Source organism: Pistacia vera, unplaced genomic scaffold (assembly GCF_008641045.1).
Source record: "Pistacia vera cultivar Batoury unplaced genomic scaffold, PisVer_v2 Contig43, whole genome shotgun sequence".
In the NCBI taxonomy this organism is placed as follows: domain Eukaryota; kingdom Viridiplantae; phylum Streptophyta; class Magnoliopsida; order Sapindales; family Anacardiaceae; genus Pistacia; species Pistacia vera.
Window position 1 is genome coordinate 900,563 of NW_022196257.1, and position 18,478 is coordinate 919,040.

General features: G+C 36.6%; 3 protein-coding genes across 3 annotated transcripts; all 3 read left to right on the forward strand.

The window, feature by feature from the left end:
- The first annotated feature begins 7,625 nt into the window (after window positions 1-7,625).
- On the forward strand, window positions 7,626-9,107 carry LOC116143374 (U-box domain-containing protein 29-like). The gene has a single exon (XM_031428824.1). It carries the CDS (start codon window positions 7,667-7,669, stop codon window positions 8,864-8,866), a length of 1,200 nt encoding a protein of 399 aa, XP_031284684.1. The 5' UTR covers window positions 7,626-7,666; the 3' UTR covers window positions 8,867-9,107.
- Window positions 9,108-10,862: 1,755 nt separating this feature from the next.
- Window positions 10,863-12,460, forward strand: LOC116143373 (protein MITOFERRINLIKE 1, chloroplastic). The gene has a single exon (XM_031428823.1). The coding sequence runs from the start codon at window positions 10,899-10,901 to the stop codon at window positions 12,102-12,104; it is 1,206 nt and encodes a 401-aa protein (XP_031284683.1). The 5' UTR covers window positions 10,863-10,898; the 3' UTR covers window positions 12,105-12,460.
- A 2,782-nt stretch (window positions 12,461-15,242) lies between these two features.
- Window positions 15,243-17,270, forward strand: LOC116143353 (L-type lectin-domain containing receptor kinase S.6). Its single transcript, XM_031428801.1, has one exon. The coding sequence runs from the start codon at window positions 15,243-15,245 to the stop codon at window positions 17,268-17,270; it is 2,028 nt and encodes a 675-aa protein (XP_031284661.1).
- Window positions 17,271-18,478: the final 1,208 nt, after the last annotated feature.

Below are 18,478 nucleotides of genomic sequence, written 5' to 3' on the forward strand. Positions count from 1 at the left end.
CAACGACTTAACCAATGATTTAACATGTTTAAAATCTAGCAAATACACCCTTAATAAATACCATTAGACCCTATAGGTTTGAAATCTAGCAAACACAACCTTTGGCCAAATGCAAATCGACGATCGATTGGGAGAGTGGTGGCGACACACCAGGGAGGGTAGATCGGGTGATGGGTAGGACGAATCGGCAGATAGCAAGTTGAGGATTTGCCGAAAAATGGCAGATCGGTGGTGGAAGTCAAAGGTCATGGTGGCTTTTTTTGGCGAGATGGCTGTGGTTCTTCGTGAACGACGGCAAGGGAGCTTAGGAGAAGGTAGATCGGTGACTGAGGAGACCTCTCGATGCTGGAGAAGGTCGATCGGCGTTAGAAAATGGAAGAAAAATTGATGGACAACGAAACATCGTGCCGCGGCGGGAGATGAAGCGTCATGACCTTGGAAAAAGTCAGAAGATGGTTTTTGACAGCAAGGGAAGGTGAAAGTCGCCGGAAAAGGGGAGGTCATCGTCGATTTGCATTTGGTCAGAGGGTATGTTTGTTGGATTTCAAACCTTTAGGGACTGATTGTATTAATCAGGGTGTGTTTGCAAGATTTCAAACTGGAAACAGTTGAAAGCGTAACCTGACCCAAAGGAGGCCCTAGGTCCCAGTTCAACCGGTTAAACCAGCCGGAGCGGTCTGAGTTTTAAAACCTTGGTAATGGTAATGGTATTTGAAGGTAACATTATTGAGGAAATTGATGATATATAGGTAAAGTTATGAAGTGATTGCTTGGTCAATATGAGAACAATGTTTAGCCAAAAAAGAATTCTGATAACGTTAGTTAACATTTAATGTTACTAATATTATGATATGCCATACCTAAATGTTGTTTCTATATAAGTGAAATATCCTTTCCAACATTATTATTAGAACTATATACAAGAGTATTACGTAATAGATATGCCATATCGTAATTTTTTGGTCTATGTTACTAAGGCTTATTATTTAAAATACTTTTTTTTTATATGATTATTTTAAATACTTAAACGTTGTAGAAATAATATAATAAAAAATGGTAAATTGACAATATAATATAAAGTCTCCGTGGGCTGAACGATTCCTAAATTAAAGGAAAGTATAGACAAAGACAATGAGATTATGTGCTTTTGTGTGGCACCCAAATTATGTTTTTAATGATGATAAGCTAATTATTTATTGTAATCTATCCACCATATGGTTGTGTACTTGTGTGACAGCCCCACAATTGAATTATGTTATTCATTTCATTAATTAAAGAGGTTTAGCCCTATGATTAGCGAGTAAAGTTGAAAAATAATTAGTTTAGAAAGAAATTACAACCAGTGTATTTTTTTAGATCATAGTTTTGTTCATTTTATTCAACCAAAAATTTTAAAGTGATCTTCCCTTTTTTTATGTCCTCTTTCTTTCAATTTCTTATCTTATCTTATCTTATCTCATCTCATCTCTTTACCCTAAACTAAACATGCATAAATTGCTTCAAATTAAACTATGGCCAAATACCATTTTAACCCCTGATTTATCATGAAAATCTAACTTCACTAAATATTTTTTCAATTCAGGTGTTAAAAAAAGAAATTTTGTCAATTCACCTCACATGTATAACATTATAGAGAAGAAAACTTAATCTAATGTTATGAATTAATAAAATTTCCTTATTGCAGTTAAGTTTTAGTGAATATGAAAAATGGAAGCAACATTGATTTTTTTTTTTTTTTTAAATCAAGGTGGGAAAATTGTCCCATAGATTGGGGTCAATGTCATTCAAATATATATATATAAAAAAAATTTTGTTAAGGTGGTCAAAATATTACACATTAATATTTTTGTTTATAATATTCTTGTTAGGCCATTGCATCCACCTCTCTCTCTCTCTCTCTCTCTATACATATATATAAGAAAAACCAGTTATGTATTGATGACGTTGGGAAATTTTTTAAGTAAAAGATATGATAAAAATAATTGTCTTTGGTTTCTTTTTCTAATCTTTCATATTTCAAAAAAAAAAAAAAAAACTATTGGAAACTGGAAAGCATGTCCCCGGTCGTCCTGGCCGTGGTCATATCTAATTTCACGAAAAAGAAAAAGGAGAGAGAAGGGACTAGGGAGGCTGGTAAGTTGGGCAAAAATGAGAAGGGTGGTTAAGTTTTGGTAACATTAATGGCTGATGGGAAAACTAGACAAGAATCAACGACCCACGTTGTTCTTTTGAGTTCGAATTGATGGATTGGATGGATCTAATTACTAAAACAAATTAATAGGTTTTTCTCAGTGTGATAATCTCACTTCACTTCAACAACTTTATTTCTTTCTTGGGTAAACGACATGTTCCCGCCAAGTTTGATGAAATCTCAAGTTAGAATACTAGTTTCATTTATTCCGTTCCACCTTTAAAGTGACGAAAAAACGTTTGATGTAACAGTAAAGGGGTAAATCGGTCATTTCACATGGACGGCACACGTTAGCCGACCACCGCCTAACACATCCTGACGCACGTTAGCAGCCGTGTTCCCGACGTTTTTCGCTCTTTTTCGGCGATTCTCCATCCAAAATCACCCTAGTTACCACCATTTGAACCCCATCCTCCCTCTACAAAACCATACCATTCACAACCCCCCATCACTCGCCGATCTACGGCCACGGCAACAAAAAACGGCCGAAACACGAACTCTCGGCCAGCGAATGACGACGAAACGGTTGCTGGGGACATAGGGGTTTTATAGATTTGGGGACGGTGGTTGCATTGGTGGTGTCCAATTGGATTTTCACCGCCGGAATCGACCGGAATCCGATGAAGAACACCGAAACCCTAAGCCTAACGGTGCGGCGATTGGAGGGGCAAATGAGCCGGGAACCAGAGGGGTTTTGGACGACGGACTACGGGGAAGGTGATGGAGGTGACCAGGGGGTTCGACGTCGTCGGAAACAGCCCAGATCGGGCTATTTCCGGTGAGGGTGTATAGTGACTGAGGGTGTATAGTGACTGAGGGTGTTTTTTATATAATTTGAAAATAAAATGGTAAGTTTTGTAATTCTACTATTTTAGGGGTTAAAAATAATTTTAATTAATTTAGGGTTAAGGGCATTATGGTAATTGTACCCTTTAAACCCTAAAAATTCATAATACTGTTACTTTAAGGTGGGAATCTGGAATAAATGAAACCAGTGGTACTAACTTAGGATTTCGTCAAACCTTGGGTGGGAATATGTGGTTTACTCTTCTTTCTTCTTCCTTTGAGTTGAAGTGAGGACAGGTTTCCTGTATTGAGGGATTATTTGATTTACTGTAAAGTAATTGGTGGACTTCTTAAGACTACATGTCTTCATTGGCCTCTTATTCATTCTTTTTCTCTTGTCTTTCCATCAAATATTTAATCAGGCTTATATTATAACGAGGGTGGGCTTAAGTCTTAACCGTGGCTTATACACACTTGTTAAATATAGTCAAAATAATACTTGATTAAACACAAATTTGTAATTTCAATTTTGTAAACCAATTTAGCAACTCTCAGTTTTTTGTTGATGAATTTTAAATTTTGGGAAATTTATCAGCAAAAAATTGGAAACTACCACCTAAGGGTTGTGAAAGAAAATTTATAAGATTGTATTGTAAGTATAATATTACCCCAATGCTATCCCGAGGGCATGCCTCTCAAATTTTTTTCATAACAAATGTTGAGAGGATTAGATTGTTGGGCTGGATAAGCTAACCCATTGAGCCACCGAGCAGTCCAATGTAATCACAAAGAAAACTATATAATAACAATAATAATAATAAGAACTTGAGAAGCAAATTAGAACTTTAAGAAAGTAAGTTGGGGTAATTGTATTGGCTATGTCATGTTCATGTACTACACTAACTAAGCTCCCAGATAAAATTAGATTAATCTGAAATTTAGGGTGAAATTCCAATGGATTGGCACTAATAAAATGCTGGTGGGGCAGTCCAACTGTTTAAATCAGCAAGAACATCCCTTAAATTTAGCTCCGCCTATCATCCTCAAAGGGATGGGCAAACGGAGGTTGTTAACCGGTGCTTAGAGGCCTACCTCCGCTGAATTTCCCTTATTGTTCATTGTATGGGTCAAAATTCGTATTGGACCTTACGAGGTCCAATCGCAACAATAATGAATGACGGCCCAAAGCCTTGGCCTAATCCCGATTGGGCCCACACTTAGAACACCTTGGGAACTGTCCGCTCTATGAGTTGGGTCATCCCCCGAGTTAAGTTGAACTGGATCCAACCCATTCGCCCGTAGCAGTCCATAACGAGGATTAGAATCCTAACCAAACTCCTCTACCGACAAAGCCTCGACAAATAGGCAAAGAATCCAATCTCTTCCCGAAAAGAGAGTTCCCTTACCAAATAGGACTCAGAGTCCTACTAGGATTCGGGCCCCCGCGGTTCACTATATAAGCTAAGGTCAGCCCATCGTAAAGGGGATCATCAGAAAACCATACCACTCACATCACCGAATCCATAACCTACTTCAATCTCTTGGCATTGCTTGGACTCCCTGAGAGATGCTAGGAGGCATCCCATAGGTCCACCAAGGTTGTCAGTGGCTCGCTTCACAAGATTCATTCTTCAACTCGATTGTAAATTTTAGCGTTTACACCCATTCTAACTGAATTTCCAAAGTTGCCCTCTCCCTTCTTCTTCTTCTTGTACAGCTTAGTTATAGGAGGCCTATCACCAACCCATTTTACATGTAAAGGGAATATGATTTTGTGTGTTTGAAATTTTCCTTTTAGACTCATTTAACATGAATCATTCACCTTTAATGAAAACAAAAATCTATCTGTTTTATAAATGTCCCAACAACGAAATGAATAAACCATAAATGATAAAAAAAAAAAAAAAAAGCTACAAGTGTAGAGTAGTTACCTACTTAACACAGACAAGATTTCTCAATTCTAATAATTTTTAAAGAAAAAAAAAACCCTCAATTCAACTAAGATTCATAGGAAATATTTATGATATTTGGTTTATTCAAGTAAATATCAGAAGGATAAAATAAAAGATTATGAGCTGAAAATGAACGTTTAAACTAATCTTTATCTTGCAACTCTTTGAAGCACATTCTAAATTCCCCCTTCTAAATTCAGGACATCAAAACAAGCATGGACCCGTTTTGAGAATTCTAAATTAATAAAAAAAAAAAAAAGTGAGACATTTGGGCCGCAACTGTCCAACTCCTGTGAATATATAAATAGGTTCAGAATTGGAGATGCCCANTGAACGTTTAAACTAATCTTTATCTTGCAACTCTTTGAAGCACATTCTAAATTCCTGCTTCTAAATTCAGGACATCAAAACAAGCATGGACCCGTTTTGAGAATTCTAAATTAATAAAAAAAAAAAGTGAGACATTTGGGCCGCAACTGTCCAACTCCTGTGAATATATAAATAGGTTCAGAATTGGAGATGCCCATAATTTATATGTCATTGTTGCTTTTTTGGCAATTGCATATTTGCATTGAGTTCAGTGAGAAAAACAAGGCAAAAAGAGAGCATTGAGGTCTTGATGTTTCAGGAAGGATAAAGTACCATTTATATAATGAATAACTCTAGTAGCTAATACCTTTGTGATGTGTTAAAGCAAAGCAACACGTCTTCTACTTGTCTCGCCCAAAACTTTTGTAGTGGACCTTCTTCTCAATGACTCATCTACACCACCACAAAAAAAAAATTGAATTTCATTATTATTCTGAAATTTTATATCATGTCCCAAGTCCCAACAACATTTTCCTGAAAAATGTCTCTTTTGGCTTAAAATAAGGAGATTTGTCAAATTTTTTAAGGAGAAATTGGGCTTCAAAAAGCAAGTCAATACCCAGTTTTTGTTCTTATAAAAGAAGAAAAAAATCTTATCTATTTAATACATATTTTGTGTATTGATTAATCTTAAACTAGTTTGAAAGATTCAAAATCAAGAAGAGGATGAAATTTAATACTAATGTGAAAGCGAAATGAACCCATTATCAATTTACTATCCATCACTCAAATCTCAATAAATGATACAAGTAAGAACGCTGAATGCAACAACAAAACAGTAACTGAATAAATAAATTAAGATGGGGTTAATTTCAAGTGGTGATTCTTGTTTTAATCGAAGTTTATATATATATATATATTCATTATTCAGGTAGAAAAAAAGGCAATATTCTAAGACTTTGACAAAATCAACTTGCCAGGCACAAATGAGTCATCACTCATCAGCGGCCGGCTCGTTGCAACAACTACTGACCATGTTCCGGGTCCAAGTCTAACTCTTTTGGCTTGGACTCGGACTCTAAATTATTTTTTACACATTTATGCAGTCTTCAATTTGAGTTGTAGTAGTTAAAACAATGGGCCCTCAAAATTTATGAAGTCAAAATACACAAAGGATTTTAAAACATGATAAAGACGTAATAGAGAAAATAAATCAATAACAACAGCCAGGCTGTAGCAGCTTTAGTCGGAGTTGGAGCAAGCTAAAGAACAGATTCAAATTATATTAAAAGAGTCAAGAAGGTCATACTGAAAATCATAACAAAGTGTAGAACGGTGTACTACTTGTAATTTGTATAGTGGGTTTGAATTTGATTAATGTTGGTTTATATTCAATGTTCAAAGTCTAAGCCCAGAGTATACGCTTGTTGTAGTTGTTTAATGTGTGTGGAGACTTTGGGTTTGGGTCCGTGACTGACTTGATTTCTAAGCAACTATAATGGGATTAGCTACTTGCATTTGCCGGCTCACATGTAACATATTTTTTTGGTTTCTGTACATTTACATTTGTTTCTGCAAATTTATTGGAACAAAGGTCGGGTTGGTTTTTGGTCACACGCTAAACCCTAACTCCATTAATTTATAGGAAATTATTTTGATATTTTAAAGAGGAATTTATAAGATGTGGATTGAACTTAATTTATATAAATTAAATACAATTTATAAAACCCTATCTCTTCATCTCCAATCTTATGATTACAAGTAATGATGTTGCACATTTTAAGCTGATTGCCAAGTCTTAAAACAAATGAAATTTGACGCTTTCAACTCAATAATGCTCATGAATTTAATAAAAAATTAAGAAAATCAAATCAACTATAGGAAAAAAAATGACCATTCAGTTCACCGACTTACAAGGCATTATCTCAATCTTGATTTAAGTCAAACCATGGGTCAAAGGGAGTGGTTTGATTATTCAAAACTTTAGGTTATACAAATCTAATATTAATTTTGACCAAAGTTTCTGATAAGAAAACGGTCAATTTTAAATAATATGTACACAAGAAAAATAAGGAAACTAACCTTCTAAGTTCTAATTAAGTCAAGTTGATCAGTTGAAGAAGCGGGACCCGCCTAAAAGACTAGAAATATAATACGTTCCATAAATTACGCGGCCAAAACTTCCCAACTTAGCCCTTTAAGGCCTCAACCTTCAATTCAACTGGTCTGGTCCCCCTCGTCCACGTCTGAAATTTTAAACCCATTTAATTAAAACTGACCCCACAGTCAATACGACGTCACCTTATTGCTTTGACAGTTTGACTCTTTCCTCTACAAAACCCCTCACAATCTCCGTCTTCTCTTCCCAGCTTCGGTTGCTATTTCTCTCTCAAGTCTGACACTTTGAGAATCCCTTTACTGTACAAAAATGGTAAGAAACGAACTGTTCGTAACGGTGCCGAGCTTGTTCCGTTGCCCAATTTCGTTGGACGTCATGAAGTCTCCCGTCAGCCTTTGCACCGGCGTCACGTACGACCGTTCCAGTATTCAGCACTGGCTTGAATCAGGACATGATACTTGTCCGGCCACGATGCAAATCCTGTCCACCAAAGACTTCACTCCCAATCTTACGCTCCACCGTCTGATCAACCTCTGGTCCCGTCAATTGACGGTGTCGGAGCAGGAGATTAAGGCTTTGGTTGAGAAGATTGGAAGCGAATGCGAGAAGGAGAAGAGTTGCGTGGATTGTTTGGTGAAGATTTCGGAGTTTGTTCGTGGTAGTGAGGAGAATCGGAGGTTTTTGAGTAGTTACGGTGGTTTCTTGGAAGCGATTATCAGTGTTTTGAATCGAACACGCGTGGAGATTGTCGTTCTGGAGTCGGTTGTTAAGGTTTTGAATTTGATTTTGAACGAAAAAGGAGTCAGAGAGAAATTAAATCGTTTGATTTTCCTAAGCAATAGTAATTGTTTAGCTTCGCTTCTTCGCGTTCTTGAAAAGGGAAGCTTAGATTCGAGAATAGAATCAATCAAAATCCTGGATGCAATTTTACTCGACAACGAATCAAAACGCAGAGTTTTAGAAACAGAGAGCATCTTCTCAGAACTATTCGATCAACTCAGAACGTCAAACAATGATAACTTAAACGACGCGGTATTGACAATCTTAATCGCGCTATCAGGAATTCGGTCAGTCAAAACTCAACTCGTCCGATTCGGACTCGTTCAAATCCTGTCGAAGATACTCTCCGATACGAGTTCACGGATTCCGACAATCGAAAAGGCGATAAAGTTGCTGTCAATAACCACCACGTGCAGCGAGGGACGGTTGGCGGTTAGCGAAGACTCGATATGCGCAGCGAGAATCGTGGAGAAAATAATGAAAGTGGGCAAAAGCGCGAGGGAGGATGCGGTTGTGGTTCTGTGGAGCATGTGTTTTATGTATAAAGACGGGAGAGTAACGGAGGCGGTGGTTAACAGTAACGGCGTGACGAAAGTGTTGTTGGTTATGCAGAGCGAAAACGAAGGGATTGTTAGAAAACTGTGCGGGGATTTGGTTAAAGTTTTGGGGAAGAAGAATTGTGGGTTGGGAAGTTATGATACAAAGACAACTCATATCATGCCTTACTGATTTTGAACAAATTGTACATGAAGATCATGAAAATGATTTTGATTTTGTAATATGCTTTTTGCATTGACAGATACACAAGATTAGAAAACAGGATAAATCAAAAATTCTTTTGTCAAGTTCTTTTGGTTCTTTTCATATGTGTGGTCAATTATCTCACCAGGACGAACCCAAAATTCATTTTAAAGTGAGAAACTGGTATCAGAAGAACACCAGAAAAAGAGCAAAGAAATTCTGAAATTTAATATGCCATTTAGTGAAGATTTTGAGTTTAATTTGTTACTTACATGTTCAAGGAAACATTCGAATTGGGTAGAGCTCATTCGATTGTATGCAGAGTTGCATGTCTTTTTTGATAGGGTGAAGTCTACTAAGTATAAGCATAGCCAAATCAGATTGATTGGCGTTTAAGGAAACTGGTTGATGGATCCATTAAACGTCGCCAACAACTTTGGACCTCACATCGCACCATTGCTCCAGTTGAGTAATCAGAACCTACATGATGGCTACACTTCTAAGTTATCAATAAAGCACCATCCTTGATTATTATTATTAGAGTTCAACGTTTTAAAAAATGATTATTGTCAATTCAATAATTAAATTATTAGGTAATGTTGACTTAGAATCATCTCTCACAACACTATTAGAAGCTCATCACCATAGCTTTTGTTTCAAAGTCATGGGTTAGGTTAAAAAATTAATCATTTTTTAGGGGTTCATTTGAAATTTTGTTCATCAATGGAGTAAATTAGAACTTTTTTTTTTTATTACCAACTTCAGATTCTTGGGTGCATTGAGTGATGTAGGGAAATGGCTTAATCACTGAACAATAATACGACCTTTAATTAAGTGTAGTAAAGTGGCTAAATATGAAAAAAGGAATGATATTTTTTCTCATTTGTCAATTTTTAACACCAATAATGTAGAAAATAGAAATTACTTCCATAAAAGGTTTGATATTTACCTCTTCGGGGGCGTTTGGATCATATAATTTTTTTTATCTTAGTAATAAGATTATCGGAAAGAAAGATTACATTGTAGATTACCGGGTTTAAATTATTATTGTACTTGGTTCAATTGAGATGTATTAATAATTAATGTATATGGTTGATAGTAATAACAGATGTCCTGAAATACCCTTTTACTAGAATGCCCTTTAAATGATTACTAGATATAAATAATTAAGGGCTTATTTGTTTTATTATTTCAAACCCTATTCTCTATCCTATTCCTAAAATACTTGTTTGTTTAATTATTTGGGAAATACTGTTTTAGTTATTTTTAGACCCCTTAAGTTTATTAACTTAATTAAACACCCCCAGAAAAAAAGTTTAAAAATTAACAAAAACAACCCCACCCACCCATAGTTGCCAGATTCTGGCAACTATCGTCATTGATGGTCGGAATGTGTCACAACTGCCCAAAAACGACCAGAAATGGCTGTTTATTCACCGATCTAGCCTTTTACGGTCGTCGACGGCCAGATCGACATACCGCCGGCCATATTCGACCAGTCTGAGTTGTAACGGTTGATTTCGACTAGATTCCGGCGGTGGTGGTCGGAATCTGGCACTGTGGTGGTGAGGGTGTTTTTATCATTTTACAAATTAGGTGTTTTATAATTATTAACAAAACCAAGGATATTTTTATCCACATTGTCCACTGTTTTGGGGCAAAATTGGACAAAAATTTTGATTACCGAAGTAATATTTTAATACCACCCTCTCCAGTAATATTATTCTCGGTGATTTATCCCCTTTTTGATACTATTTATTATCTTATTTTCAAATAATATTTTTATATAAAAATATCAAACACAATAATCTGTTTAATTAAACAAATATTACCCTAGTTAAAAAAAAACTTCGACCCGATTCAAACGGACCCTTCATAATAAGTAATAACCAAACGGTATCACGCAACATGAGCCACCCACATCATCTCCTAAAACGACATCGTTTACCCTCATTTATTATTTTAGCTAAACAGGTAAGATCCTCAGAGCCAGAGAGCAGAGTCAGCAACAACAACCGCCATGGAAACTAGACTCTCTACCTCTCTGGGGCTCCCGTCTCCCGACCCAAATCACTGTCTACTCAGCACCGATTTCAATTCCCTCTTCAATCACTTAACCTTCAACCTCATATCCACCCAACCCCACAAACGCAAACCCAAACTCATCAAAAACGACATCGTTAGATTTGCCTCAACTTCACTCTCCACCACCACCACCAACGATCCCCACCAATCCACAGCGTTTAAGCCGCAAAAATGGCTCAAACCCACTTCGAAGAACCCCCCCAAAGCCCAATCCTTTATCAAGAATCTCTCGGTTCTCGAGCGCGCCCTTATTGGCGCAGCTGGCGGCGGCATTGCCGGCGCATTCACTTACGTGTGTCTTCACCCACTCGATACAATCAAAACCAAGTTGCAAACAAAGGGTGCTTCACAGATTTACACGAGCACGTTTGATGCCATTGTTAAGACGTTTCAAACCAAGGGTGTTCTTGGGTTTTATAGTGGTGTTTCTGCTGTTATTGTGGGTTCTACGGCTTCTTCTGCTGTGTATTTTGGGACTTGTGAGTTCGGGAAATCGATTTTGTCTAAATCTGAGATGTTCCCTTCCGTGCTTGTTCCTCCCACGGCTGGTGCAATGGGGAATATTGTGTCATCGGCTATAATGGTGCCTAAAGAATTGATTACTCAGAGAATGCAGGCGGGTGCAAAGGGGCGATCTTGGGAGGTTTTGTTGAAAATTTTGGAGAAAGACGGGTTTTTGGGGCTTTATGCAGGGTATTCTGCTACATTGTTGAGGAATTTGCCTGCTGGTGTGCTGAGTTATTCGTCTTTTGAGTACTTAAAAGCTGCGGTTTTGAGTAAGACTAAGAAGGGTCATTTGGAGCCAATTCAGAGTGTGTGTTGTGGGGCATTGGCTGGAGCAATTTCTGCATCTTTAACGACCCCGCTTGATGTGGTGAAAACTAGGTTGATGACTCAGGTTCAAGGAGAGGCGGTTAACAAGGTGGCTGCAGTGATGTATAGTGGCGTTGCGGCGACTGTGAGGCAGATTTTGAAGGAGGAAGGATGGGTTGGATTGACTAGAGGAATGGCGCCTCGAGTTGTTCATAGTGCTTGCTTTTCGGCATTGGGGTATTTTGCGTTTGAGACTGCTAGGCTTATGGTTATGCAGCAGTATTTGAAGCGGAAGGAGTTAGCTGAAGTTAATGTTGCTCCTGCTTGATTTAGTGGCTGTTGACTCTCTGGTTAGATATCCTAAATTTCTAATTTGTTTGTATTTTTGTTTCTGCTTAAAGTAGACTAGTAGAGTTTTAATTGATTTTTGTTAATGCATTTGTATACGGTTGAGATTAGGCACTTTGATAATACTCATTATCTTGTTATTATTTGTATCTTTTGCAATTCTATTAATAACACTTTGAAAATTTTCGCCAGCTACAAACAATATTGTTTGTTTTTAAGTAATTCTGCTACTGCTGGCATTGAGTAATTTTGTTTACTAGTGTCAAATTTGCATTAGTTTGACTGTTTTGAATGCGCTTTTGAGAATTGGCACTTCAATTAAGCTATTAGTGGTTTTCTTTCTTTCTACTGTATCTCATCTACAAATTCCCGCCATTAAGTAAATTTTGTTCATCCTTTTGGCTGTTCTTAACCTTGTATCTCAAATGTGATTTTATCGGTGTAACGTTTTTATTGTGGAGGCATTGTTGAGAATGCAGTTCCTTCTTATTGGATTTTAGTAGTAGCTATAGACAAGTTGTTGCGCTCGTTATGTGGCATTTCCTTCCTCTTAATCCAGCTAACTTAAATACAAATAAACAGGTCAAGTGCATTGAGGGTACTCTCTTAACAGAACATTTAGTAGTAACTGTATATCCATTCCGTTCTTTTCTTGAAACATAATATTCTACTTGTGCTTTGCTGTTGAGAATTATGCAAAGATTCCTAGCTGTTGGAGTTTTAGGCAAAGGAAGAAGAATTATGGACTTGTTTATATCACTTAATATATTAGATTTTTGTGTGATTGATAGAATGAAAATGAATTAGTCTAAACATATTTATGGAAGCATGTAGTGGCAAACAAATTCTTTGTAGCTGGAGAAGAACGAGTTGCGGAATATCTATGCTTTCAGAACAACTGTAGCATTGAATAGCTTCTTCAGTCTTCCTGTACTTCAGAAGCATAAATGGGAGAAAGAAGATTTGGTGTTGGAAATTTCCAAAATTAAGCAATAATGTTAGGGTTCGGGTTTGTTAAGGGACAGAGAAATTAAACTAGCCTCTTTTCTATCATCAGGAAATTAGAGATGGATCAAAGCTAGAAGCTCTATCTATCAAATATTCTATTCTTAGTAAGAAGCTCTGTTTTGCTCAATCAAGAAGATATTATTTAAATATAATGCGTAATAATTTGTTGATTTGCTGCTTTCTTGTATGATTTTAGGTTCAAGCAGATGTTTAGACTGCTAGAATAAAGATAGATGTTTTATTAGCATTTGTAAATGTGTGTGCTGGCCAAAGGTTTTTCTATAGCAAGACACGGAGGTTATTTTCCCTTCGCTCTTTAAGCAATTCAATGAGAATGAATAGCTTTCGTGGCTTCTCATAGGCAATGAGCTACAAGATGGTTTACTGCTGGATGTGTATTCTACAATGGAAGATAAAGGAGCGTTATAGTAGTCAAACTCTGCTCTCATGATAGAATTGCATTGACGTTAAACTCTATGTAAGTTGATGCTGGTTTCAGATATGATCTTTTCAGTCATTTTTTCTGCATATTTACGATTGACCTTTCTGTGGATACTTTTCATGAGGTTCTGATTCCAATGAAATTTGGTCCTGGGCTTTCTAGTTTTTAGAATGTGTAAATTAGGCAAGTTTTGTTTAGATGGAGCTGTGTGTCCCGCAGTTATATGCTTAGATGTTGAAGGATTTGCAACTGAGTTAATGTGTTAAAGTCTATGACATTATGCGATACTTTTCTGGATCTGCTGCTTTGATGTAAAAAAATTAGAAATTGTCTTTAGCATTTGGCGTACAGAGCTTGCAGTTCAAGGTTATGGTCTATGATGTAAAGAAAAGAGAGGGAAGGATACTCAAGGAAGTTAACTATAGGTATATGTTTTAAGTGCTTGCTGACATCTGTGTTTCATGGTAAGCATTAACATTATCTGGCTATGAATTCTACAATCATTCTAGCAATAAAATCCTTTCAAAGTATCGCTTTGGGTTCTGGGGTCATCTCCAAAACTGCCGGTGATGGTTTTAGATTAGTTGTTGTTTATAAAATTTCCTTTAATGCGGACAGTCTTGATTGTTATCCTGCTTCGTCTATAACTCTGGTTTAGTATAATGTATGTCAATAGCCAGTTTTGATTGCCAGGAAAAGTCACCCTCTCTACCAACATCCTGTTGGCACCAGAAAGGCCAAAGTCTGAGCCATTCATCATGGGTTAAGTCAGAAAAAAGGAAGATATAAAAATTATTAAATCGGTAATGCCTAAGGAACCAAAAACAGGAGAAAAGGCTTTGAAAAGAAAGCATTGCAGCAACTTCAACCTGGCTGACTATACATAATGCATATAATATGACTGTGGGTTGTTGAGTTTATGGATGATGGTCTTAACTTGATTAAACGCTAAATTTAAGACTGAATTTACTTATAACTTTATAAGAATGACTTCTACTATCTTTATCAAAATTTAATGTAAAATTCCCATCTCAACTGACTGTCAAGCTAAGCCATACTAAAAGAATTAACAACAAATATAATTCTTTTGGTCACACATCCATTAATTCACCAGAATGGAGGAGAAACAAAATCTGGGTTGCTACAATTTTCTTTTCTTTAAGAAAAAAAGAAAATCATGTTCCTGAAATAAGACAAACAATTTTTAGGTTAAGAAGCTGGCCCTGCTTCATTATTAGTTCTCTTTTTTCATCCGATTTTCTCCTCCTGCCCAGACAAAATAAATAAAAAATAAAATGGTAAACTCATCAGATAATGACGTTGGCTAAACAGTTGGATTTGGGGTTTCCCGATTCTAATATTAATTAAATGATATAAGTATAACACGGGAACTGTTAAATTCTGAGCCAAAGGATTTTCACTCTCGAGGGTTTGGTTTAACTAACTGAGTTTCGTTCCCTCCAAAACCTCTCTTGCTCTCAGTTACACTCGCGCAAACATTAATACGGTCACGTTTCATTAACATGTTTCTAAAGCAAGACAGCCAATTCAAGATCAAACAAGCAAAACAGGCAAGTTTTCTTTCACTTTCTTTCCATACATTTCTCTAAAATCTCTGTTTATGTCTTCAAGCAATCAAGATCTTCCCATTTCTTGTGACACATCACAATGCACTCTCCTCTTTTGCTTCTCTTCTGGGTCACTTTCTTTATCAAGATCTTGACTTTCACTTCATTGCCCACCAACAATATCACTCTCTATGGTGATGCCTACTTTAGAGACAATGCCATTAGCCTCACTCAAGAACTCACTTGCTTCTTTTCATCTTCTTCCTCTTCTGGTATTGGAAGAGCTCTCTATCTATACCCAATTCGTTTTCTTGATCCCACAACTAACACCACAGCTTCTTTTTCTTGTAAATTCTCCTTTTCTATAATCCCCTCTCCATTGTGTCCCTTTGGAGATGGTTTCGCTTTCTTGGTCACCTCCACTGCTGATTCTTATACTCGTTCTAAGGGCTACATGGGCCTTCCTGGACCCCAAGATTCTTTCTTTGCTGTGGAATTTGATACAAGTTTTGACCCTTCACTTGGGGACATCAATGGTAACCATATTGGTATTGACGTTAAAACGGCTATATCTTTTGCTTCTGTTGATGCTTCTTCAGGAGGGATTGATCTTAAAAGTGGGAATCAGATTACAGTTTGGATTGAGTACAAAGATGCATTGAAATTAATCAGAGTGTGGGCTGGTTACTCTCAGATTAGGCCTCCAAGTCCACTTCTTGTTGTTCAAATGGACCTCTCCGAGCAATTCAAAGAGTATATGCACGTTGGTTTCTCTGCTGCAAATGGGCAAGGCTCAGCATTGCATATAATCGAGCGTTGGCGGTTCAAGACATTCGTTTCTTATGCTTCTGTGAATACTGTAGACATGGTTGAAGATGGGGAGTGTTTCATGTGCTATCCTGGGGATTCAAATTATGATAGCAGTAATGTTAATATTCACAAAAGTGAAACAAATGTAAGGGACATGGCATTTGAGTTTGGAGGATTAGCCGCGTTTGGCTTCTCCATAATTGCCATTGTTGGTGTGATTAGTTTCTTTTTGATAAGGAAGAAGAAGCATGATGGTAGAAGAAATAAAGAAACACAAGCATGTAATGCACAGCCAAATAAAGTGCCCAAACAATTGTCACTTGCTGAGATAAGATCAGCAACAATGGGGTTTCATCAAGACAGAATCGTTGGCGAAGGAGCATCAGCGACTGTCTATAAAGGGTCTCTCAGCTCCGGTGGAGCAGTGGCAGTAAAGAGGTTTGAAAGGGCTAATTTGATCGACTGTACGCGCAATCCTTTCACCACTGAATTCGCAACAATGGTGGGTTGCTTGAGGCATAAAAACCTGGTTCAGCTTCAAGGATGGTGCTGTGAAGGAGCTGAATTAGTCCTGGTTTATGAATACTTGCCCAATGGAAGCCTCGACGGAATCCTGCACACTAATTCCCCTTCTGCAACTTTGCTTCCATGGGAGAAAAGGCTAAATATTATTCTTGGGGTTGCTTCTGCTCTTTCTTATCTTCATGAAGAGTGTGAAAGACAGATAATTCATAGAGATGTAAAGTCCTGCAACATAATGCTAGATGCAGAGTTCAACGCCAAGCTTGGCGATTTCGGATTAGCAGAAGTTTATGAACACAGTTGCATCACAAGAGAAGCTACAATCCCAGCTGGAACAATGGGATATCTCGCCCCCGAATATGTTTATTCCGGTGTTCCATCAGAAAAAACCGATGTTTACAGCTACGGAGTAGTGGTTTTAGAGGTTGCCACAGGGAGAAGGCCTGTAGATAATGAAGGATCTCTGCTTGTTGATTGGGTGTGGCAACAGTGGGAAAAAGGGAAGTTGCTTGAGGCTGCTGATTTGAGATTGAGAGGGAAGTTTAACAGGTCAGAAATGCAAGGAATGCTCATGGTGGGACTGGCTTGTGTGCATCCAAACCATGAGAAGAGGCCTAGTGTGAAGGAAGCTGCAAGGATTCTCAGAGGGGAAGCTCCATTTCCTCTTTTGCCGGCGAAGAAACCGGCAGTGAACATTGGTTCTGTTTTACCTGAGACTTTAATGGATTTTGGTGGAGATCAGAGTCCTAGTATGGATGATTCACTCTGGTTGACCCCCAGGAGCCGTTTCAACTGACTGCAAATGTTATATTGTATGATACTTATTGAAGTTTATATTAGAGATTTTCTGTGAAAGTTTTGATTAGATACTATGGTATGAGTTTGGTTTAGATGTTGAACTAGTATGAATGATTGTATTACATTTGAAACATTATCAGAAAGTCCATCGTACTTGTATTACATTTGAAACATTATCAGAAAGTCCATCGTGCTTTACATGAAATGATTCCAATCAAAGAAATGTTAGCCTCATCCGATGAAAATTGAAATCTTATAATAGAAAAAAATTTGGTGCATTATGATGAAAACTATAAAGATGTGTATTAACTCATAAAAATAATGAAAATTTTGGAAATCATATTGTTAAACCCTAAATGAATCAATTCATTGATTCATATTTATCTCTTCCTTATTTGTCTCATAGCCCTGGGTTTCCTATTTAAAGGTGTTGTGTTTCTACATGCAACAAGTAGATAGACACTTTTGAGAAGCTTTGAAATTTCAATGAAAAGTTATCTCTTAAACATCAATCTAGTCCTTGTATTCTATAATCTTTCACTCTCACCCTTTAACATTTTTTTCATCATATACCTGTTAATAAATATAGAGTTAATAATACTAATCCATATGATATAATAACAAAAATTTCTTTTGAGGTTTTTGAAATAATACGTCTCCTTCTTGTCATTAATAACCATTAGTTGGTTGTTAAAATTTACATTCTCATAAGTTATTAAGGAGGTGTTTGTCTAAGTTTATACGCTCTAAAATTAAACTAACATGTTTGTTTATAATTTTTTTAAGCTTATAAGCACTCTGCTTATAAATTAGTTTGACCAAGTATATTACCATATTATCCTTGTTTAATTTTAAAATTTTATAGTATACCCTTGTTTAATATAGTACCTTTTTTAGTCATTTTATAATAAAATGTACTTATAAGCCACATTTTACCAAACACGTCAACTACTTATTAGTCATTTATAAGTACTTTAACTAAACACGTAATTGCTTAAAATTTCAAATGCTTATAAGTACTTATTACTTATAAGCTAATTTTTATAAGTTCAGATAAACATCCCCTAAATACTACCAAATTACCTTTCTATATTTTATTTTAACTCTTAAAACTTAATAGCAAAAAGAATTTTTGTTATTTTAAAAAATTAATTTTTTTGTTACTATACTTAACTCATAAATATATATCATATTCTAATTTTTACA